Here is a 22,465-nt window from a genome sequence, read left to right as displayed (position 1 = left end):
CCTAGCCACTGACACCACATTGTCCACATTTGAAACCAGTCGGTTTACGCCCCTTGGGAGCTTAACCTCCTGGCCTCCGGTCGCCCTCCGTCATCGCCCACCACCCTTTAGTGTGGTGAAACCGAGGAACGTCTCCAGAAGACTTCAAAGTCGAATTTTTTTCAAAATCGAAAAATCCAAAAATTCAGACATTAACTAAGACACAATTCTGATCTATCTGTTCAGGTTTCAGCTTGATCGGTTAACTTTGAATGGGTGATAATGTGCGCTACATACATACGCACATACAGAATCTGGTTAATGTCATTAGTAATGATAATGATAATCGATTTTATTTACAGATATTAACATGGTCCAATTATTGTCCTCCTTGTTTGCGTGCCGTGGACTCCCGGATCATCTCCAGCTCCTGACGTGCCCATTCCAATGCTCGGTACCAAATATCCCTTACGATCCTCGTCCGCTCTGACTCCGACTCGGCGCCATGTAGGCGTCGTTCTCCATTCCTTCCGAGTCGATCACCGAGCCATCGAACGTACTCCCCCCGGCCTTTGTGCACGGGCATCGCCTCAGCCATCGCGAGCTCCAACTGATTTCCGGTGAGTATTTCTGTACGGGAAACGAGTGATCTTCACCTCCTTTCCATTGTCACTTTTGAATTTAAATAAAATATGTTTTAAGGCACTCAAGGCGACAAGCTAACCTCCGGACACTGAGGTAGTTTTGGCCGACCGCCAACACAACACCCGAAACACCATTCGCCAGTGTTGAGTCTTCGAGTCCGTGGTTGTCGGTGATGACCACTCGACCACCAATCACCAGCGTCAACGACTTCTTCTTCAGACCATTCCGGGCATACCTTGCGCAGGATGGGCACTCGGTAAGCGACTCGATCTCGACACGTCTCGTCGAGTTGTTAGCGATCTGGAACCACAGCCATGAAAAGAGTAAGTATTTTTTCAAAAAACCAACCCAGCTGTTGATTTCATCAACCCGACTGTTTTTGAAGGTTTGGATGACGTACTCGCCCTCTGGATCTCCGTTTCGGAGACTGGTCAACTCCCGATGAAGGTCTTCGGCTCGCTTTCCTACCATCGCATACCTGCTGACGAGAAAATCTTTTGTCCTCTCGGATTGCTTTCCCATCCGCACCTCCTCCAACACACGTTGCTCCAATGGGCATGAAATTCTGACGTTCTCCGTCAATTCATCCATCTCTAAACGTCTCCAAAGATTTTTGAAGTCCGGTCTTCTTGAAGTTATCGAGGCGTAGAGAGCCTTATACATCTGCGGGGCGGCTGGAAAATATCATTCCTGAGTTTATGTTTTCTTATAGACCGCAACTTACAAGCTCTGCGACCTTTCTACATCTCCAACCGTCACGACTTCCTTCAACGTTGACACAGCCGGCAGCTGAAGCAAGTCCCCAAACGCCACGACGGACATTCCGCCGAAGGGCTGCTCTCTCCCGAAGATCTCCCTCAGCCGGTGGTCGATCTGGGCCAGAAGAAGCCCCGTGACAAGACTGATCTCGTCAATTATCAGTTCTTTCAGACTCCTCAGTTTGTTGGCCAGAGCAAACATCTGGTACTCAGATAGGGCATGGAAGGCTTTCTGACCCAGATGAAATGGTAAGATGAATTGGTTTCAGACCACCCGCCAACTCACGAAGAACTTCAGGAGAGAATGGTTTCCATACCAACGAGCTGCGCAGCTTTACCGACTGGTGCCGACACGACGCATGCAGCCTTCATCCGGTAAAACTGCCGGACGAACTCCGCAAACGGACGAAGGACGGCCGACTTTCCGGTCCGGATCCACGATGTGCTCGAAGAATTGCTTGTTCTGGAAGACAGTAAGTATTTATCCAAAAAATTCCAACTTTAATATCCAATTTTCGAGATCCAAAATGCCTAGATCCAAAACTTCCAATTCCTTATTACTAAAATTGCAAGTCTCGAAACCCCTAATCAATAAATTTCAAAAGATTCTATAAACCCAATTACCAAATCAAAAAGTTATAATTTAGTGACATAGTACGTGCACTACAAACTACAAAATTATGGTCTCTATGGTCCTTTAGTCAAAATATCGAAAAGTTGAACTAGATTTTCAGATCCTAGAGGTTCAGAGCTTCAAAATGAGTATAAACATGACTAGGATAATAACTACCGTATTTCGGCTAATAGAAGCCCACTCAAACTGTCTATTTTGAGCTCAATTATCTCGATTCCTATTGAAGATATCAAAAATTAGTCAATTGATAAAATGTTTATCTTTTTATCACCAACATTTTATCAGTTGACAAATTTTTGATATCTTTCACTGGAATCGAGATAAATGAGCTCAAAGTTGAAGAAATACGGTATGAATTTTTCGATGTTTTCAAAAATTTTTAAATTGAAAAGTCTCTAAAAAACCGTGTAGATATCATTTGATGGATTTGAAAATTTCATAATATAGAAATTAAAACTAGAGCTTGATTTTTGAAATTGATAGAGTTTTAGAAAAACCATTTTTAAGAAAATTTTCCCAAAAATTACCAAATATAGCTACTACTCTTTAAATTGACCTATATCTTCAGAAATTGATTTTTCAAAAAAGTTGTCAACCACCTACTTTAAAGGCGCGCAACTCGGAAATTACGGTTTATAGAAAAAAGTTGTCAACTAATAAAATGAAGCTCTATTTTTGTTTTATTAACCCTGAAGTTATCAAAAAAATCTGAAAATTTTGGCCTACTTTTTTGAGCACTTTTTTCCAGTCCCTAGTTTTCGAGTTTAAGGATTTCACAAAAATTTATTTCAGCTTACCTCAAGAACATCCAGATTCATCAAAATAAATAATCAGCAATTTCAAAAAAAAACAAATTTAAAAAGAGACCACCAGAAAATCAGAAGCTGATCAGAAGAGACAAAAATGAGTAATTCCAAAATAGAATTCAAAAAAGAGGAGAGATAGAGAGACGCAGAGAAAAAAGAGGGGAGAAATGTGAGTCAATTTTTCGGGGAATCGAATGGAACAAAGAGAAAATTTGAAACAAAGAAAAATTGATTCGAATTTGAATCTCAAAAAAATTGAATCTGAAAATTCTAAAAGTTCTGAAAATCAAACTTTGAGCTCAATTATCTCGGTTCGTATCAGAGGTATCAAAAATTAGTAAACTAATAATTTGTTTATCATTATATCACCAATATTTTATCAGTTTACTAATTTTTGATATCTTTCATAGGAACCGAGGTAGGACAATTTTACTAAACATAGCGTAGCTGCACCCCCCCCCCCCCCCCCACTCTCCCAAACTTGTTAACTTTAAGCTCAATTACCTCGGTTCCGGTAAGAGATATCAAAAAAATGTCAACTGATAAAATATTTATCATAATATCATCAATATTTTACCAGTTGACAACTTTTTGATATCTCTTACAGTAACCCAGATAATCAAGTTCAAAGAGCCCGTATAGCGTGAGCTTCTTTTACAGCGAATACGGTAATTTCATTTTCACGTTTTATTTTCCACGTAAAAATTGATGACGTCTTCTAAAATTCACACTGAAAATCGTGGAAATAAAAAAAATCTGAAAATGTTCAAAATCCAGATTCTGATCTATTTCTCAAGCAAATTGAAAAAAATCGATTTTCGTATTAATCGGAGATGAATCAAAAAGCAACAATGACACAAATACCGCCCCCAGGGGGACATCATCAAGCGGATCCGAATAAGTAGGAGGAAAGTTGGATTATCGATTTTTTATTTAAAAAATTGTTCCAGAAAAGTTCTCCACCGCATCGAAGACATCGTTCACTCGGACCCCGACACCTTCCCAGAATTCTCGAATCGCGATGGGTCCAAAGAATCCCTGGACTCAAAACACTGGCAATTGATAATGGTCCGAGTACCAGATAATCCAAACAAGACTCATATTAAGACGATAAACGAGGCGATAAGCAACGAGATGCGTGCCACGTGGAAGACTCCGCCCACTTCTTTCGCCTACGTCTCCGCGCCGCACATTCCAATTCTTCAGTTGGCTCATGGAGTGGCAAAGAAGCATTTCGGGGATAAGACGGCGTTGAGATCAAGCTTTTTCTTCGCGGAGCCCAAGAATGATAAGGTAGGTCAAAACAATTTTGAGTTCAAGGAAAAAGAGCTTCAAAACGAGTATGGTCATGACTAGGTCCTATAATATAAGGGCGCCCCTAACTTCAAACTTTGAGTCAATTTATCTAGATTCCTGTCAAAGTTAGGAAATAGTTGTCAACTGACGCAATGCTTATCATAATATCAGAAACATTTTATCAGTTGGCACATTTTTGATATCTCTGATAGGAACCTAGATAATTGAGCTCAAACTTGCCAGTGAGAGAGCCCTTCTATTACAGGTTTTACAGTAGCTGTGTTATATTCATGTTAAAGCTCTAAACCTCTAATATCCAAAAATAAAACTTACAATTTCAGTTCATAATTGCCAAAGACGCGGAGCTAAAAAATTTGAAATACGAGGTGATCCTAGGTGCAAGCCGATTCACCTGGGCCAAGCCGGAGACCCAAGCGGACATGGTGAAACGGGTCGAATCGACACTTATGGAGTGCGCTGGACACACAGATTTACAGACATACTTTTATTTTCAGATTGATGCGCGTGCTTCCGAATCTCGTCTTGTTTCTCGGTCCCATCGCGTTTGACGTTCTCTACGAGACGCTGGAAAAACAGAAGAGGAAATCGATAAACACGCAGAAGCCAGGAGTGATTGTGGAGAATTTCAAACGGGACAACAATCAGTGGAAACGTATTCAGAAGCATGGTGCGACGTCGATATCCGTTCCATTGTGCTAGAACTTGATTTAGAATTCGATAAATACAATTTTTAGTATTTTTTAAAAGTCGTTAATTTTGGGTCTTTTCACTTTTGGACGACCTACAGTACCGGAAAAGCAAAGTTTAGCCCTCTAAAAACATAGGTCAAAATTGCTAAATTACTTTGAAAATTTCAGACTATACAAAACAAAACTAGATCTTCACTTTTGTAGTTGACACCTCTTTTGAAAAATCACTCCCTAAAGAGATACAGTGCCGGTCCCCGAGCAATACAAAAAACGTATTTTTCAGTTGATTTTTGAATTTTGACAATTTTCACGAGGCTGAAGCTCAACTGCCAAGTTTCTGATCACTTTGAAAGTTTCAGATAATGTAAGACAGGCCGAGATTAAACAACTTGCATTTAGAGAGTTCTTTGAAAATCGTTAGTTTTTCAGATATTAGCCGATTTCAAAATAACACCCCTATTTTTGCCCGTTTTGTACCCCATTTTCTAGACCCTACGAAACAAGTCCATAGTTTTCAGATCAATCCAAAAATTTCAGAGGGTGGCGCCTAGAGGCATGAACCGGTTCCACGTGGCGTATCTCTTCAGGCTTCAGTTTTACAAAAAAGTTGTCAACTACAAAAATTAAGCTCTAGTTTTGTTTTGTATACTCTGATATTTTCAAAACAATTGAACATTTTTGGATTACACTTTCAGAGGGCTAAACTTTACTATTTTCTGAGTTCCACTTAAGTTTTGGGCAACTTTTAGTTTAGTCAGTTTTGCATCATTTTGAAGTCGCTTATCTTACTAGGTATTAGCTAAATAGGCTGGTGGCACTAAAGTACTAATTTTTAACATCAAAGTGCTGTAGATTCGTCATTTTCCCACCAGTGCAACCCAAAACGACGTCAGCAAGTCAGAAAATGATACTATAGAGACATTTTGATCATTTCCTCATTCTCTGAATTCGTTCAATGATTCCCTCCATTGTTTCACTAGACACTATACATCCTTCTGAAGATGTGTAAGTGTTCTGTGGTGTTGATGAGAAGAAGTGGTGGAAGAACATGTGAAGGGGAGATAGTGATAAATTGATAATGGGGGTGAGGATACTGTAATTGGACGGATGGCTTGCATCATGTTTTTTTTCTCTCATAATAATAGTGTCATTTGCATATTAGAAAAAACCGGAAACCATGAAAATTGATTAGAATTCAAGTATAATGTAATTTCTGACTGTTTCAGAACTTTCAAAAAAGTCATTTCAATTTTTCCAACTTTTCAAATGTTCACATCTCGAGTTTTACAATTGCTAGAAAAATGATTATTATACCAAAATGTTGGATATTTTGTGCTCTTCATTTTTGTAAATTGTAATATTTTGATAACTATCGTAGTTTCTGTGATGTGAGTCTTTAAAGTTGAGGCATGCTCAAAGAAAGGAACACGACCTCCCTTTCGGGTGCATTAACTTTGAAGGCGCGTACCTCAAAAGCTATGAAAGATGTAAAAATGCAGTTTATTAAAAATGTGTGAAATGTTATGATCTACATTTTTGTAATTAACACTTTTTTGATAACTACAGTACTTTTTGAGATATGCGCTTTATATGGAATACCCCAGTATCCATCTGTAACCCTGTGAATCCCGATGTCCAATTCTGCAGCATACTTGTAACGGGCCGGGCCGGGCTTTTTCCCGAATTTCGGAGGCCCGGCGGGCCTGTCATTCCACAATTTTTGAAAATTTCAAAAAACGAAAAAATCACATAAAGGGGGACCCTTATGTGATTTTTTTCTATCAAAAAATTTTTTTCGAGTTTTTAAAAATATTTTTTGATCAAACAGACAAACAATCCAAAAAGCACAAAAAATATAAAAAATTGTATTGAGAGCTCAAAATTCGGTTCAAAATGACAAAATTTTTGCTACCGGGCCGGGCCTTGAAATTTTCTCAGGCCCGGCCCGGAATTTTACAAGTATGTTCTGCAGTATTTCCCTTTTTGTCACGCCACCTTCTTGTCTAGATCAACATCATTTTATCAATATAGTGATGACAAACATCAGGCTCCGCCCCTTCTGATGTATAAAAGATGGCTTGGGAAATGAAGAAAAATCATCAGCGATCTAAATTCAACAAAATGAACTTCCTCCCTACTGTATTCTCAATTCTCTTGCTCATTTCCCTGACCAGTGCTCAATTCTTCTTCCCATTCGGAATGGGATCCAATAGCAATGGATACAACAATAATTATTATAATGGTGGTGGTCAAACTTATGGAAACGGATACGGTGTTAAAGATTCCGATGGATTCTTCGCCATGTGCAAAGGATGGACGTGTCAGAATTGAAGTGGACATCCGGATGTGCGGAAATCTTTCGGGTGTTAATTTTTTCTCTGTTTAATGTGATCTCTCAAAAATAAACTGATTTTTTAAATACGAATTCGAGAGTTCCACAGTACGACCTTCTTAACTTTCAACTTCGAGGACATATATTTCAATTCCTGTGACAGATATCAAAAAGTGGTTCACTAACAAAATGTGTAAAATGTAATGCTAAACGCGTAGCTCAAATTATTTGGCTTGTAACTTTCTTCATAGACAAGATACAGTTGATTGAATAACATCATCTTGTAGTGCTTGTCTAGTTCTATAATAGCCAATTTATTTGGTTTGAAATATCAAGTCTAAAAAAGTTATGGCCAGACCCGTTCGCAGCTATGATTTATAATAAAACCTGGGTCCCCGCGCTGTCAAGTTCAATTATATCAATTCTTATGCAAGCTATCAACAATTTGTCAACTAATAAAATATGTATGATATTGTGATAAACAATTTATCAGTTGAAAACTTTTTTATATCTTTGACAGGAACCGAGATAAATAGGCTCAAAGTAAAGAGGCTCTTCTATTATAGGTTTTATGGTATATGTAGACATTATCAAACTCCAACAAAACAACAGCAAAACGCTAAAAATTCTTTTAAAGATTTCTAGATTCCAGGATTCCAGGATTTTTTTAAATTTTTAAATTTTTAAACCCTAAACTTTTGTTTCGACGAATTCTCCGAATCAAATTTGATCTATTTGATTTCTAGGCAATTTTCAATGTTTCCCGTTTTTCGCTAATATGCAAATGACACTACCATCATATTATGAAATCAGGTTTTTTCTGACCACCCATATTTATTATTATTTTCTGATTTGACCGATAAAATGTGATCTACTATAATCTTATGACAACACTTTCTACACTTTCCGTTTCCTTTGTTTTCCCTTTCTGCATGTGTTGATCGTCTCAAGGTTTTGGAGTTTGGTCATGTCTACAATCCTACCTGAAAACAGACTGCCATAACTTTTATTCGGTAATAATATTTTCAGACCAAATCTCATGGATATTATAGAACTTGAAGAGTACTACAAGATGATGCTATTCAATAAACTGTATCCTGGCTATGAACAAAGTTACAAGCTAAATAGATTGAGCTACGCGGTCGCAAGCTTTGTATGTCTACTAGTTGTGTAGTTGAAAGGGCTACAAGTGTTTTGACACATTTTCAGCATGGTTTGGTTATTTCAAAGTATGTGTCTTTTCCAAACTTTGTAGTTCAAAACTACTTGGTTTTTTGAGTCACCTACGTGGTTGTAGTTTGCAGAATGAGGCACCGTAACCACTATTAAATCCGCCCGCCCCCAAAAGAAACCTGGCTGCAGCTTTTTCAATTTTAGTCCAATCTTAACCAAAGTCAGATTATTGAGTTTCTAACGTTTTAAGCTTTAAAATGAGTACAAACACGACCTAGTTTCCAGAACTTTGGAAATCGAGCTACGCGGTCGGTCGCAAGCTTCCCATCGAGCTAGGGCCCCACGTGTTAACCGCCCGTATCTCAAATACCAAGACAGCTAAACATTTTGTCAACTGCAAAAATGTTTAGCATGACATTTTTCAAATTTTGTTAGTTGACCACGTTTTGATATCTCTTACAGTAACCAAGATAAATTGGCCCCAAGTTGAAAGCTCGGGAGAGTCGTTCTATTAGAGTGTTTAGGTATGTGTAAACAAAAATAAGTTTATTATTGAGAGATCATATCAAGTCAAATAAGAAGTAAAATTATAAAACCCGAAAGAATTAAATTTCCGCACATCCGGATGTCCACTTCAATTCTGACACGTCCATCCTTTGCACATGGCGAAGAATCCCTCGGAATCCTTGACTCCATATCCGTTTCCATAAGTTTGACCACCACCATTATAATAATTGTTGTTGTATCCATTACTATTGGATCCCATTCCGAATGGGAAGAAGAATTGAGCACTGGTCAGGGAAATGAGCAAGAGAATTGAGAATACAGTAGGGAGGAAGTTCATTTTGTTGAATTTAGATCGCTGATGATTTTTCCTCAGTCTCCAAGGCATCTTTTATACGTCATCTTTGACGTTATTAAAGAGGCGGGGCTTGAGGGGCGGAGCCTGAAGTTTGTTATCGCTTTATTGATAAGATGGTGTTGATCTAGACAAGATGACGGCGAGAAGAAGAATTTGGAAGAAATATAGAAAATTTGGAAAAAGAAGAAGTGCAGAATCGGACATCGGGATTCACAGAGGTACAGAGAAGAAATGGATACTGTATTATTAGGAGGTTCCAGAATTTTCAGATTTTTAGACTCATAATTTTTTTCTGGATTTCCTAGATTTTTTCTAGATTTTCCAGCTAAACATTTTCGAAAAATCGGCTATCAACTCAGCTACACAGCTGTGATCAGTGATGTTAGAGGTACACAATGTCCCTCTATCAGAGTACAAATTTTTGTCAAAATGAGACAAAAAAGGGAAAGTTCTAGGAGAATCAGAGGCTCGTAGCGTTAAAAAACACTCCAAGTTTGCTGAATCAATGAACAAATTTTCTGAGAGGATTACTGTAAAAATCACCGCCCCTTTTCATGTAGACTAGAAGATTCGGATATAAAAATAAATATAACTTTTCGCAGAAAATTCAAAAATCATGCCCCTCAAATTTGTATTTCTAATATTCGCAATTTTCTGTACATTACTAACCTGTGCTCAATTCCTTTTTCCATTTTTCATGGGGTATCGAAGACCTGCGGCTACAGGATATCAATATTCAAATGGGTATGGATTCAAGGATTCTGAAGGGTTTTTCCCGATTTGTAGAGGATGGACATGTACTTCTAATACTTGAAATTTTAACTTATTTTGTTACTTCTGAATTTTTGTATTCGGAAATTTTATATTGAAATAATTGGTTTTCAATGTTGCAAACTTCGGAATGTCGGAATCTCAGAATGTTCTAATTTCGAAATTTCAGAATCTCGGAATTCTGGAATCCTGGAATCATGGAATCCTGGAATCCTGGAATCCTGAAATCTTGGAATCCTGGAATCCTGAATCCTGGAATCCTGGAATCCTGGAATCCTGGAATCCTGGAATCCTGAAATCCTGGAATCCTGGAATTCTGGAATCCTGGAATCCTGAAATCCTGGAATCCTGGAATCCTGGAATCCTTGAATCCTGGAATCCTGAAATCCTGAAATCCTGGAATCCTGAAATCCTGGAATCCTGGAATCCTGGAATCCTGGAATCCTGGAATCCTGGAATCCTGGAATACTGGAATCCTGGAATCCTTGAATCCGGGAATCCTGGAACCCTGAAATCCTGGAATCCTGAAATCCTGGAATCCTGGAATCCTGAAATCCTGAAATCCTGGAATCCTGAAATCCTGGAATCCTGGAATCCTGGAATCCTGGAATCCTGGAATCCTGGAATCCTGAAATCCTGGAATCCTGGAATTCTGGAATCCTGGAATCCTGAAATCCTGGAATCCTGGAATCCTGAAATCCTGGAATCCTGGAATCCTGAAATCCTGGAATCCTGGAATCCTGGAATCCTGGAATCCTGGAATCCTGGAATCCTGAAATCCTGGAATCCTGGAATCCTGGAATCCTGGAATCCTGGAATCCTGGAATACTGGAATCCTGGAATCCTTGAATCCTGGAATCCTGAAATCCTGAAATCCTGGAATCCTGAAATCCTGGAATCCTGGAATCCTGGAATCCTGGAATCCTGGAATCCTGGAATACTGGAATCCTGGAATCCTTGAATCCGGGAATCCTGGAACCCTGAAATCCTGGAATCCTGAAATCCTGGAATCCTGGAATCCTGAAATCCTGGAATCCTGGAATCCTGGAATCCTGGAATCCTGGAATCCTGAAATCCTGGAATCCTGGAATCCTGGAATCCTGGAATCCTGGAATCCTGGAATACTGGAATCCTGGAATCCTTGAATCCTGGAATCCTGAAATCCTGAAATCCTGGAATCCTGAAATCCTGGAATCCTGGAATCCTGGAATCCTGGAATCCTGGAATCCTGGAATCCTGAAATCCTGGAATCCTGGAATTCTGGAATCTTGGAATCCTGAAATCCTGGAATCCTGGAATCCTGAAATCCTGGAATCCTGGAATCCTGAAATCCTGGAATCCTGGAATCCTGGAATCCTGGAATCCTGGAATCCTGGAATCCTGAAATCCTGGAATCCTGGAATCCTGGAATCCTGGAATCCTGGAATCCTGGAATACTGGAATCCTGGAATCCTTGAATCCTGGAATCCTGAAATCCTGAAATCCTGGAATCCTGAAATCCTGGAATCCTGGAATCCTGGAATCCTGGAATCCTGGAATCCTGGAATACTGGAATCCTGGAATCCTTGAATCCGGGAATCCTGGAACCCTGTATTTTGTTTTCTAGTCGATTTTACACTTCTACGAAAGAATAAGATTTGGTAATAAACATTTCACTGCTAAATGTATCTTGTCTCACTACAAGATACGCCTGGGGTCTAAACAAAAGTGCCGAATTTTTTATATTTTCACGTTTCCTACTGAAAATGTAGCTGAAAAAAGACATGAGACAAGTCCAAAAATACAAAATATAGTGCTTGGCACTGTTCCAAAAAATAGACATTGTTATGGATAGCAAAGTTTGAGCCAAGTTATCTCGGTTCCTGTGAGAGTTATCTAATATTGGTCAACTGATAAAATGTTACTAATATTATGATAAATATTTTATCAGTTGACAACTTTTTGATACCTGCTACAAGAAAAGAGATATAGGAGCTCAAAGGTGAAAGGTTGTAGTCGCCGCTAAAGGGTGCCACTAGTTAATGGCTTTTTGATAGCTTTTACAGAAACAGAGATAAATAAGCTTGGCTTCCAAAGCACGTATCTCGCAGGTAATTTTTTCAGGAAGTTGTCCACTACAAAAACGAAGCTCTACTTTTGTTTTATATTCTCTGAAATTTTCAGAACAATCGGAAAACTTTGACCTACTTTTGCAGAGGCCTAAACTTTTCCTTTACCTATCGGCCTTCTTTTGCTAATTATCCCTACTTTTTTGGCCGCAGCCCAACAATGATTTCCCTTTCTATTCATCATTTTTCTATCATCTTCCTTATCACTCTCATAGAAAAATTTTCCCCCGACGCGATGTTTGGTCTTACTAGAATTCTACCCAAAACACGTGGTTGTGTGAAGTCGTCGACAGAGAGGAACTTTCGAACTTATCATACATTGATAACAAGAAGATATCAGAAGAGGAAACTAGAGAAATGAGACGCAGAAAAAAGTGGCAAAAATCGAAAATCATTATTTTTGTATGGTTGGTGGTCAGTGGGCTAATTATAGTGTGGGTTATTGTTGCTACCTGGCATGTAGGTGGTAAAGGGGGCAGGTGTAAAAGTGACGTGGCATCATTTTTAGATTATGATCTTCAAAGGGTTTTTCCTTTTGGCCTAGAATACGAGGGCGTTTTCAGGGTGCATGTTTCCCCGGATATCCAATTTTGCTTGCAAGAGCTACCGTAATTGCTCTAATAGAACCCGCACTTTGAGTTCAATTATCTCGGTTCCTGTGAAAGATATTTCAAATTTGCCATTCAATAAATATTTATTATGTTATCAGCTACATTTCATCAGTTGATATGTTTTTGATATCTTTTAAAGGAACCAAGATAATTGAGCTTGCAGCCTAGGGGACGCAGGCGCTGCTGGCCGTGTAGCTCGCGCCGATATGTTCTTTGAGCTCAATTATCTTAGTTCCTATTAGAGATATCATAAATTTGTCAACTAATAAAATATTTTTCATGTTATTAGCTACATTTTATCAGTTAAAATTTTTTGACATCTCTTATAGGAACCGAGATAATTAAGCTCAAATGGAAAGTACCTGGGGGTCTTCGATTAGAGGAACTACCGTAGTTTGATTAGTCGGAAGACTAAGAATCCAGAGATTTCGAAAAACCGGAAACTGCAAAAATATGCAACACATGACACAATAGTGTAGATCACAATAAAAATAGTGATTCTTTGATTTTTGGAAAGTGTGAATGATCAATTTTGACATGGATCAGTTGATCTTTGAAAGTTTTCATTGACAACTTTAGTGTTTTCAGAAGTCAGAAAATCAAATGATCAAGATTTTGAGATTCTGACAATGAGATCTAGTATGGTTCAGTGTTTTAAGGAGTCAAAAATGCAGAAGGTTTTGAGATTCGGACTGCGAATGGCTCAGATCCGTAGGTGATACAGTACCCTGAAGATGTGAATCGCTACTTCTTGAACTCGTCAAACAGTTTCACTTTCCCATCTATTGACAAAATGTTCACAAAATGATCTAGATCAGACTATCAACGTCATCTAAAGAGAGAAATCGAACAAGGGATTTTTGATGTGTAAACAATCTGATGTTATACACTTTGGACCTATAAGGAAGTAAGGGATCTTCAAATCGAGTTATCTCGAATCCTGGAAGAGGTAGCGCGAAATTTTCAACTATTAAAATTTGAAGGGTTTTGTGTTAAACATTTTGTTAGTTGGAATTTTTAAACTGGCTTTTCTATTAAATGAGATAATTAGATTCGCCAGACAAGTAGACTGGTAGATCAAAAATGTTCTGTTCCTTTAAGTCAAAAACAAAAAGTTGTCAGTTATCAAAGATGATAAATCTGAAATTTTCGATTTCAGATTTCCAGATTCTAGGAATCCCAAAACCTTATAATCATAAATTCTCCGAATTTCAAAATACCAGGATTTCAGAACCCTAGAACCTTGATCGTCCGACGTTTGGCTTTCTGACAGCCTAACCTGGCCCAGGGCCGCGGCCGACCACGGCCGCATTCCGACCGTTTTAATGATGATAGTCTAGTTTTCTTTCTCACCGATCTATGTTCCAAACGATGAAACTGATAGATCAAAAAGATACACACATTTCGTTGACAAACTTTTTTTCTTTTTTTCCCAGACACCTATATCAACGGATGCTGTTCCAAAGGTCAAAAATTGAAGATCTATGAATTTTTATGATGCAAAAAAAGGCTTATTGTCATCATGGATGGGTCTGAAGGATTTGCCAAAAGAAGCGGAGTGTGTAGCTCTGATGTTAGATCTTTGAGTATTGAACGAGCTACGCGATGGATGTCGACATAGCTAATGCAACCTATACTTTGAGCTCACTTATCTCAATTTCTATAAGAGATATAAAAAATTTTTAAACTAATGAAATGTTGGAAATGTTACGGCAAACATTTTATCAGTGACCAGCTTTTTGATATCTCTTATAGTAACCGAGATAATTAAGCTGCAAGAATAGAGGTGGTAAGCGCGACCGACGGCGCAGCTCGCGCCAGTTTATACTTTGAGCTCACTTATCTCGGTTCCTGTAAAAGATATCAAGAATGTGTCAACTAATAAAATGTTTGAGGCATTATGATAAACATTTTATCAGTTGACAACTTTTTTGTATCTTTGACAGGAAGCGTAATAATAGAGCTGCAAGCAGAGGGGTCGCAAGCGCCACCGACAGCGTGACAATCTATTCACTGAGCTCAATTATCTCGATTTCTGTCAAAGAAGTCAAACATCTGTAAAAGGACAAAATGCTGGAAATTTTATGACAAACATTTTATTAGTTGACCACTTTTTGATATCTTTCATAGGAACCGAGATAATAGAGCTACAAGCTCAGCACGTACAACTTTAGTCTTAATGTCTTATTTTTCCAGATTTGAAGTTTTCAATTTTCAAAGATCTTTCCTTTGTGTATCTTGATCATTCTACCCTTGTTTCACTTTTTCTCTAGCCGCGTATCTTGTAGCAGGACGGAAAAAAGAATCATCACACATATCAAAGGATGATAAAGGGATCTTGATAATAGTATGATGACAATTACGCGACTTTTCTCAATAGTAATTATATATTTCTTCAGATATTCCAGATTTCGTCACCCTTCACCGCTAGCAGCAAAAATTCGTTCATTGTTGTCGAAACGTTTAGAATGTGTCTACTAAACACGTACATAATGCGTACAATACAATCCGAATTCGTTCTGTGATCGGACATGAAGAAAGCATGTGAATGGGAGATTCGGAGATTTTGAGATTCGGAGATTCTGACATTCCGAAATTCTGAAAATCCAATTCTCTGAAAACCCAAGATTCTTGGAATTTCCAAATTTTACAACTACAAACTAGACACAAAGTCTGTTCCCATGTGGTGATCACAAAAACACTAGAAACCCATAAATGTCATTTTTTATACATTTTTATGGTTATACAACATCACTGATCTAACATCAGTCACCATTGGATGATCTAGGAAAGCTTGGGAATTAGAAAAAAAATCGATTTATCTTGGCTCATCATTAATTTAGTGGACCTATTTTGAAAAGAATTCCGAATTTTAGAATTTCTTTGCGTTTTTTTTTCATCCAGATATCCCAAGCTGTCGACTCCGAGAAGTCGAGAAAGCCACCACCACTTATGCGACTTCCTCGCCAAAGGGAAAGCTAGCTGTGTGGTGTCGGGGATGTGTACTGCGCTGGTGTGCGGGAGGTGGTGTGTTCTATCCCCGCCCCAGTTTTTTGTTCGTTTCTTTCTTTTTTAAACTTTGTTTTTTTTGGATTTTGATCATTTTGATGCAATTTCAAAGGATATTTATTGTTTTTCTAGAAGCTAGTATCATTCCATTACCTCATTTCCTCCTACTATACAAACTCATATGCTTTGTTCTCATTTCCCTCTAGAGCTCTGGCCTCCATTTTTCCTTTTTTTTCTCCCTCACGAATTCGTTTCCCTTGGTTACCCAGCCTACTACTTTTTCAGCCTTCTTCTTCTTCTTCCTCTCATTACATATTCTAATATTAGCATTGTTGTCTGAAAACTCTGAAAATTCTGAGAATGTGTACCCCAGGATCTTCAATTTGTTGTATATTTCCAATGGAATTCTTCAAGAAAATTATTTTCAAATGTCAAAAAGCAGAAGAACCCAAGGAAATTGTGTTCAAACCGTTTCGATTATTGAATCTTCCAGATGTGGTGCTTATTCAGGTGCTCCAGGGTATGAGTCCAATTCAGATGTAAGTTTTATTCAAACTAGAAAAAATTGCTTATCTTGGACAAAAAAAATTATCTCAAAAGCTCTTTTTTGAGCCAAGTTATAGCTCTTTGACCTTGTTGTTCAACCTTTTAAGTTCACTCTACATTTTCAAGCTCAATTTTTAAAAAATCCTAAAAAGTTTTTGCATTTTCGGAATCTCTGGAAAATTTTCAATCTTTTCTAAAAAAGAAAATTTCCAAACTTCTTCTCTAGACCGAGTTACAGCCATTTTAAGATAGCTCGTCCTTCTCCCCCTCTCTTCTCCTAAGCCCCGCCCCTTTTACACACAAAACATAGCGGGCGGCGGAACCCGGGAGGTGTCGGCCGCTTGGCTACCCTACCCCTTATATACGCGTTGCGTTTTCCAAGGTCTTGTTCTTCCGAGAACATATACTAAAATTGGAACAATACAGAGAAGATTAGCATGGCCCCTGCGCAAGGATGACACGCAAATTCGTGAAGCGTTCCAAATTTTTTGCCGAATTATATAGGTCATATTTTCCAGAAATCTATTCCAGAATCGAGCTAACATTCTGCTCTAAACGAACTCGTCTAATTATTCAATCGTATGTGAAATCAATCATGAAGCATTACGAAGTAACTGCCAAATTTGGTGGTCCAACTAATCGAGTGCGCTTTTCAAGCTCGAAAAATCCTGAAATTTATCACAAGCTGATAATGGAGGATTCGTTGTTTGCCAGAGAAATGAATATGACTAGAAGATTCATAGCGAATCGTTCCGTGAAAGCTGTGTATCGAGAAACGTATCCAGGATCTTTGATCACTTATTGGATGGACCCGATTATTGGAGCACAGAAGTTTACGGAATATGTGTGCGCTACGTTTAGGTGTAATGTCACAGTGGAGTTGGGTTTGAGGGTGAGTAGACCGCAAATGCGCTCTACTGGACAAAACTATTGTATTTAGTTTCGAAAGATTTGTTCAGAACTTTCGGAAAATAATTTTTTAAATTTTATTTTAAAAAATCCAGCCTTATGCCAGACTTTATCATACATTTTTGCTTTCATATTTTTCGAGAGGAATAGGAAAAACCAGAATTTTCAAAAAAAAAAGTCCAAGAAAAACTTAAAATTTGTTTTTTAAATTCGAAAATTCCTTAAAATTCAGATTCTTTGGAAATTTTGGGGTTTTCAAAAAACTTCTGGGAATTTTTGATTTTTCCAAAAAACTTGAGATTCTGAAAACCTGATATTTTGAAAATCTCAGATCCTGAGATGCTTAAAATCTGAAAATCTGAAAAATCTGAAATTCTGAAAATTCTGGAATTCTGAAAATCCAAAAACTGGAAACTTTCTGAGAGTTCGTGATTCAGAAAATCGAATATTCTGAAATTTTGAAATTCGGAAATTCGTAAATTCAGAGATTCTGAAATTCTGAAAATCGGAGATTCTGAGATTCCAACTCGGAATGTCTGAGATTCAGAAAATAGGCTATTCTGAAATTTTGAAATTCCGAGATTCGGAAATTCGGAAATTCGGAAATTCTGAAAATCTGAAATTCTGACATTCTGAGATTCTGAGATTCTGAAATTCTGAAGTTCTGAAATTCTGAAATCCTGAAATTCTGAAATTCTAAAATTCCAGCTATCCAAAAACTCCCGAAAATCCCTCCAAATCCTCGACTGGATTCAGGAAAATGAGCAATGCGTGAAATGTGTCAAATTTCAAGAAAACGCGTCTGAAAATGAGATTTTAATGTTTCTGGAGACAACGCGATGGACCAAAGATGTCATTAAAGCTGTCGAATAAGGATTCTTAGATTCTTCGACATATTTTATAAAATCTTTATTCTCAATTTTCATTCTTTATTCAAAGACAGTAAATAATCAATAAGTCATTTTCCCAGTTGTCACTCTCTATGCTTTGATGGCCACTCCCTTCTCCTTCTCCTCAGCAGCCGCCTTCTCCCCTTGTCTGAAACAAAAATCAATGAATCAATAAATCGATAACCCCTCTTAGGTCCCCTACCGATTCTGAACGGCTCGTTTTGCCAATTTTCTCTGCGCATGCTTCTTGTACTGCGTCATAAACGCTTCAATACGTCCGTTGAGCTCCACGACGCCATCCTGAAAAAAAATCCGTGTACAGATATCCAGATGTCCATCTTACATCAATAAAGTACTGCATAAGTGCCACGTAAAGGAACAAAAACTGCATATGCGATTGGACGGCTTGGAAACGCATTGCACGCATCTCCCGAACAATTTCCACCATTTCAATGTTCGGATTCTCCATGATACGCAACGTCGCGTAGTCGATTCCTGTAGAAATCAAAAAATCTGTGTTTCCGAATATCCAGATGTTTATCCTTACCAACAAACGTGGCAGTTCTACCCACTCCTGCACTACAATGAACACAAATCGGGGTTCCTTTCGGATTCACGTTCTTCACCCATTTGTAGAGCTCAATCATTGGACGAGCGTCTTCCGGAGCGAGTTGGTCGGGCCACCATGGGACCTGGAATTTTGAAAATAGTATGAAAATGTAGGAAAATGAATTTCACAAATTTTTGTAATTGGTAGCTTTTTCATAGCTTAATTAGTTACCGAGACACAGGCGTTTGAAATCAGAGATAGGCAAAATGAGTATTTAAACTTTGAAGGCTTGTATCTCGCGAACGCTCGGAACTAGCCTAAAATTGTAAACTAACAAAATGTGTAAAATTAAATCTTACACATTTTAATAATTAAAAAAATCAAATATCTTTTTTAGTTAATGAGATACAAGCGTTTGAAGTTTTGGTGTAAAAATAAAGGGGAGGTGGGTGAGCGGCGCCTGCGTCTGCGCACTCCTCCAACTTTGAGAGCGTGTATGTTACGAACGGTTAGAGTTAGCTAGAAGTTTTAAACTGCAAAATTGTGTAACGTTTAATTTTACACACATTGCTAATTTGTAGTACTTGGCTAGCTTAATTGGTTAGCGAGATACAAGCGTTTGAAATAAGGGATAGACAAGTTGGCTATACAAACTTTAAAATTTTATATCTCATGAACGGTTTGAGCTAGCAAAAGCTGTAAATTACCGAAATGTGTGAAATTCAATTTCAAAAATTTTGCTGATTTGTAAATTTTAGCTAGCTATAACGGTTAGCGAGATACAAACCGTCGAAGTTAAGGAGTCTATTTTTGGCGCATTCATTTTTGAAGCCGTATATCTCAAAAACTACATTAGCTATCAAAAAGTTGTCAACTAACAAAATGTGTAAAATTTTATGTTCTTTAAGTTGCATAGTTTAGTTGTATGTATATCTTTTTCAGTTTTTGAAATATGCGGGCTCAAAACTTGTCTACTTTTTTTCCGCATTTTTATAGTTAAACTCTGCGCTTTATACATCTCTAATCCGTAGTTCGGCTCGATTTTTTATAACTAACAAACTTCTATAAAATTTTCTATTCTATTTTTCCCCAGTTAATACTTTTTTCCTCTTTTTTCCCTTGCTCTTTTCCTTTTCGAGATTTCCCCTTTTTCCAAATAAAGCACTCGGCTCCCTTTCTCTCCTCTCCCCCCACCGGCGCCCTCTCCCCCCTCCTAACCAACATCCGCGCTCGTTGCCAAATGTGCTGCGATGTCCGAGTGGTTAAGGAGTTGGACTTGAAATCCAATGGGCATTGCCCGCGTAGGTTCGATTCCTGCTCGCAGCGGATTTCTTTTTCCCTCGTTTTGCTTCTTTTTTATTCCTTTCCCACCTGCACATGATTCATATAAAGTGGCTCTGACGCCGGATCAGCAGTATCCACCACAGTCAGCGCGTTCCAAATGGTTCCAACGATCGCTTCCTCTTTACACTCCGTCAATGTAATCTCGTATCTTCCAAACTTCACAACTTCTCCCAGTTTCTCCGGATAATAAAGGACACACTTCTCAACGCCGCCTTCAAACAGGGTGCACAACATCAAGACATAGGAAATCTTCTCCTGATATATCATGTGCCAAAAATCGGCCAACGTCTCCGGAAGTGGTCCTTGAGTCGTGATATATGTCGTTTGATCTTTTCCAGGCATTCTCATCCAGGAGGCGTGAATGTAGTCTCTCTCATGATTCTTCAGGATCACACGAGTCTCTTCGATGCATCGAACATCCGTGTAGCGATTGAGATCCGGATTCGCTTCGTAGGCCGTGTAGGTGCAGTTCGGTGGCATGTAACCCTTGATCTTGTCTTGATGCAGTTTGCAGATTGATTGGCATTTCTGGAAATATTGATTTTCGATTTCAAATACCCATTTTAGCCCCCCCCCCTCCCTTACTATTTTGGCCGCTTTAAACGCCCAAATCTTCCTTGGATCACTTCCGGGCTCCGGTGGCTTCTCATTATCCTCCTCATCCTCTTCCTCCTTCTTCTTCTCCACAACCTTCTTACTCTTCTTACTCTTATCCTTCAACTTCTCCAGACTCAATCTTATCTTCCGACTCTTACTACTTCCATCCTTCTTCTTCTTCGTCGATTTCTCCTTTTCCTTCTCCTTATCCTCTTCCTTACTCTTACCATTCTTCCCACCATCACCTTCTTCTTCTCCCGAACCCTTCACTGGAAGGATCTTGCTCTTCTTCTTATTCTCCTTCTCCTTCGAGTTCTTCTTCTCACCGCCGTCACCTCCTGAATCCGTGTTCTTCTCTCGGATGCCGACGAATTCTTGTCGGTCTTCGCTGCTTCTTGTGGTGGTGGTGGAGGAACTAGTGAGCCACGTCGGCCTTCGATAGATGGGGATTCCTTTGAGTTGGGTGTCTGAAAATTTGTAACATTAAATTTCACACATTTTTTTAGTTCGGAACTTTTTGCTAGCTTTCACCGTTTGCCAAATACAATCATTTAAAGTTGGGTGGGCGGCGCCAAAACTTCAAACGCATGTATCTCGGAAACCGTAAGAGTTATCAAAAAAACGTTGTAAACTATCAAAATGTGTGAAATTCAATTTCACACATTTTTGTAGTTAACAACTTTTTGATATCTTTTTTAGTTGTTGAGATACAAGCGTTCCAAGTTAAAGAGAGTGTGCACCCTCGGCACCTATATCAAATGCTTATGTATATCTTTCCAACCAATTGAGATATTAAAAAGTTGTAAACTAACAAAATGTGTAAAATCAAATTTGACACATTTTCGTAGTTAGCAACTTTTTGCTAAAATTTACCTTTCTTCAGATACAAGCGTTTAAAGTAGAGTGAGCTTCTCCCCCTATATTTTAGACGCCAACACTTCAAACGCTTGTATTTCGCTAACTAAAAATTATTAAAAAGTTGTTTACTACAAAAAAGTGTAAAATCAAATTTTACACATTATAGTGATTAATTACTTTTAGCTACCTTTAACCAGTCGCGAGATACAAGCGCTAAAAGTTAGGTGAGCGCGCATGCAGTGGGCACCCACCCTACTCCTTTCTTTAGGCATCCAAACTTCAAGCGCTTGTATCTTGATAACTAGAAACAATATTGACAAGTTGTGAACTATCAAAATATGCAAAATCGAATGTTGCACATTTTGATAGTGAACAACTTTTTGCTAGCTATCACAGTTTGCGAGATACAAGCGTTAAAAGTTAGGTGAGCGCGCATGCAGTGAGCGCCACCCACCCTCCCCCTTTCTTTAGGCATCAAAACTTCAAGCACTTGTATCTCGCTAACTAAAAGAGGTACCCAAAAGTTGCAAACTATCAAAATGTGAAAAATCAAATTTCACGCATTATTGTAATTAATTACTTTCAGCTAGCTTTTACCAGTCGCGAGATACAGGCATTCTAAGGTGGGTATGCGCTCATGCGCGGCGCCTAAACTTCAAACGCTCATATCTCCTTAACCAATTAACCTATTACAAATATTCCGACTACCGAAAGCCCCCCAAACTTTGCACCTTTTCCTTTTTCGCAGCACACGACATCAAAACATAACCGCTGGCGACGAGAATCGACGTATTGCAAATGCCAATCAACGGATTAATCCAGTTATCGCTCATCGCTCTTCTCTCCAAAAAACTCGAGATCACTGCTATTTTTCGTCTTTTACAAGAAGTGTGGTGCCGAGTGCAGTGTTGGCTTATTTTTTTATTAATTTATCGATTTTTTTAAGGTCACTAGAGTAGAGCAGGTTTTTACGGGTTAACAGATTGAAATCTTTATTGGATTACATAGAGAGAAAGAGATCAAAAAGTGGAATTTTAGCGAAATTCGAGTTTTTAGGTTGTTGAGATCGATTATCGA

At 38.4% G+C, this 22,465-nt stretch overlaps 7 protein-coding genes and 1 non-coding gene across 8 annotated transcripts; 4 read left to right on the top strand and 4 right to left on the bottom strand.

Annotated features, from left to right (window-relative positions):
• Nucleotides 1–358: 358 nt before the first annotated feature.
• CBG22989 lies at nucleotides 359–1,446 on the bottom strand (the record flags this gene model as incomplete). Its single annotated transcript, XM_045244629.1, has 4 exons — nucleotides 359–629; nucleotides 704–924; nucleotides 973–1,252; nucleotides 1,349–1,446. 4 exons carry the CDS (start codon nucleotides 1,444–1,446, stop codon nucleotides 359–361), a joined length of 870 nt encoding a protein of 289 aa, XP_045097708.1.
• Nucleotides 1,447–3,673: 2,227 nt separating this feature from the next.
• Nucleotides 3,674–4,838, top strand: CBG22990 (the record flags this gene model as incomplete). The annotated part of the gene is made up of 4 exons (XM_002643025.1): nucleotides 3,674–3,723; nucleotides 3,773–4,115; nucleotides 4,460–4,590; nucleotides 4,634–4,838. The coding sequence occupies 4 exons, from the start codon at nucleotides 3,674–3,676 to the stop codon at nucleotides 4,836–4,838; spliced, it is 729 nt and encodes a 242-aa protein (XP_002643071.1).
• Nucleotides 4,839–6,949: 2,111 nt separating this feature from the next.
• On the top strand, nucleotides 6,950–7,159 carry CBG22991 (the record flags this gene model as incomplete). The annotated part of the gene is made up of 1 exon (XM_002643026.1): nucleotides 6,950–7,159. One exon carries the CDS (start codon nucleotides 6,950–6,952, stop codon nucleotides 7,157–7,159), a length of 210 nt encoding a protein of 69 aa, XP_002643072.1.
• Nucleotides 7,160–8,967: 1,808 nt separating this feature from the next.
• On the bottom strand, nucleotides 8,968–9,177 carry CBG22992 (the record flags this gene model as incomplete). Its single annotated transcript, XM_002643027.1, has 1 exon — nucleotides 8,968–9,177. The coding sequence occupies one exon, from the start codon at nucleotides 9,175–9,177 to the stop codon at nucleotides 8,968–8,970; it is 210 nt and encodes a 69-aa protein (XP_002643073.1).
• Nucleotides 9,178–10,117: 940 nt separating this feature from the next.
• Nucleotides 10,118–11,545, bottom strand: CBG22994 (the record flags this gene model as incomplete). Its single annotated transcript, XM_002643028.1, has 1 exon — nucleotides 10,118–11,545. A coding segment is annotated over one exon (1,428 nt), but the record flags the coding sequence as incomplete, so codon positions are not given.
• Nucleotides 11,546–16,054: 4,509 nt separating this feature from the next.
• On the top strand, nucleotides 16,055–17,180 carry CBG26097 (the record flags this gene model as incomplete). Its single annotated transcript, XM_045244628.1, has 2 exons — nucleotides 16,055–16,233; nucleotides 16,772–17,180. The coding sequence occupies 2 exons, from the start codon at nucleotides 16,055–16,057 to the stop codon at nucleotides 17,178–17,180; spliced, it is 588 nt and encodes a 195-aa protein (XP_045100569.1).
• Nucleotides 17,181–18,129: 949 nt separating this feature from the next.
• Nucleotides 18,130–22,221, bottom strand: CBG22995 (the record flags this gene model as incomplete). The annotated part of the gene is made up of 7 exons (XM_002643029.2): nucleotides 18,130–18,187; nucleotides 18,242–18,339; nucleotides 18,383–18,534; nucleotides 18,587–18,731; nucleotides 19,961–20,461; nucleotides 20,519–20,921; nucleotides 22,094–22,221. 7 exons carry the CDS (start codon nucleotides 22,219–22,221, stop codon nucleotides 18,130–18,132), a joined length of 1,485 nt encoding a protein of 494 aa, XP_002643075.2.
• Nucleotides 19,834–19,915, top strand: CBG28490. Its single transcript has one exon. It is a non-coding gene (tRNA).
• Nucleotides 22,222–22,465: the final 244 nt, after the last annotated feature.

Source organism: Caenorhabditis briggsae (assembly GCF_000004555.2).
Source record: "Caenorhabditis briggsae complete genome, chrIII, whole genome shotgun sequence".
NCBI classification, from domain to species: Eukaryota; Metazoa; Nematoda; class Chromadorea; order Rhabditida; family Rhabditidae; genus Caenorhabditis; species Caenorhabditis briggsae.
The sequence above is the reverse complement of the archived record's forward strand: the minus strand, read 5'-3'. Positions and strand labels throughout refer to the sequence as shown.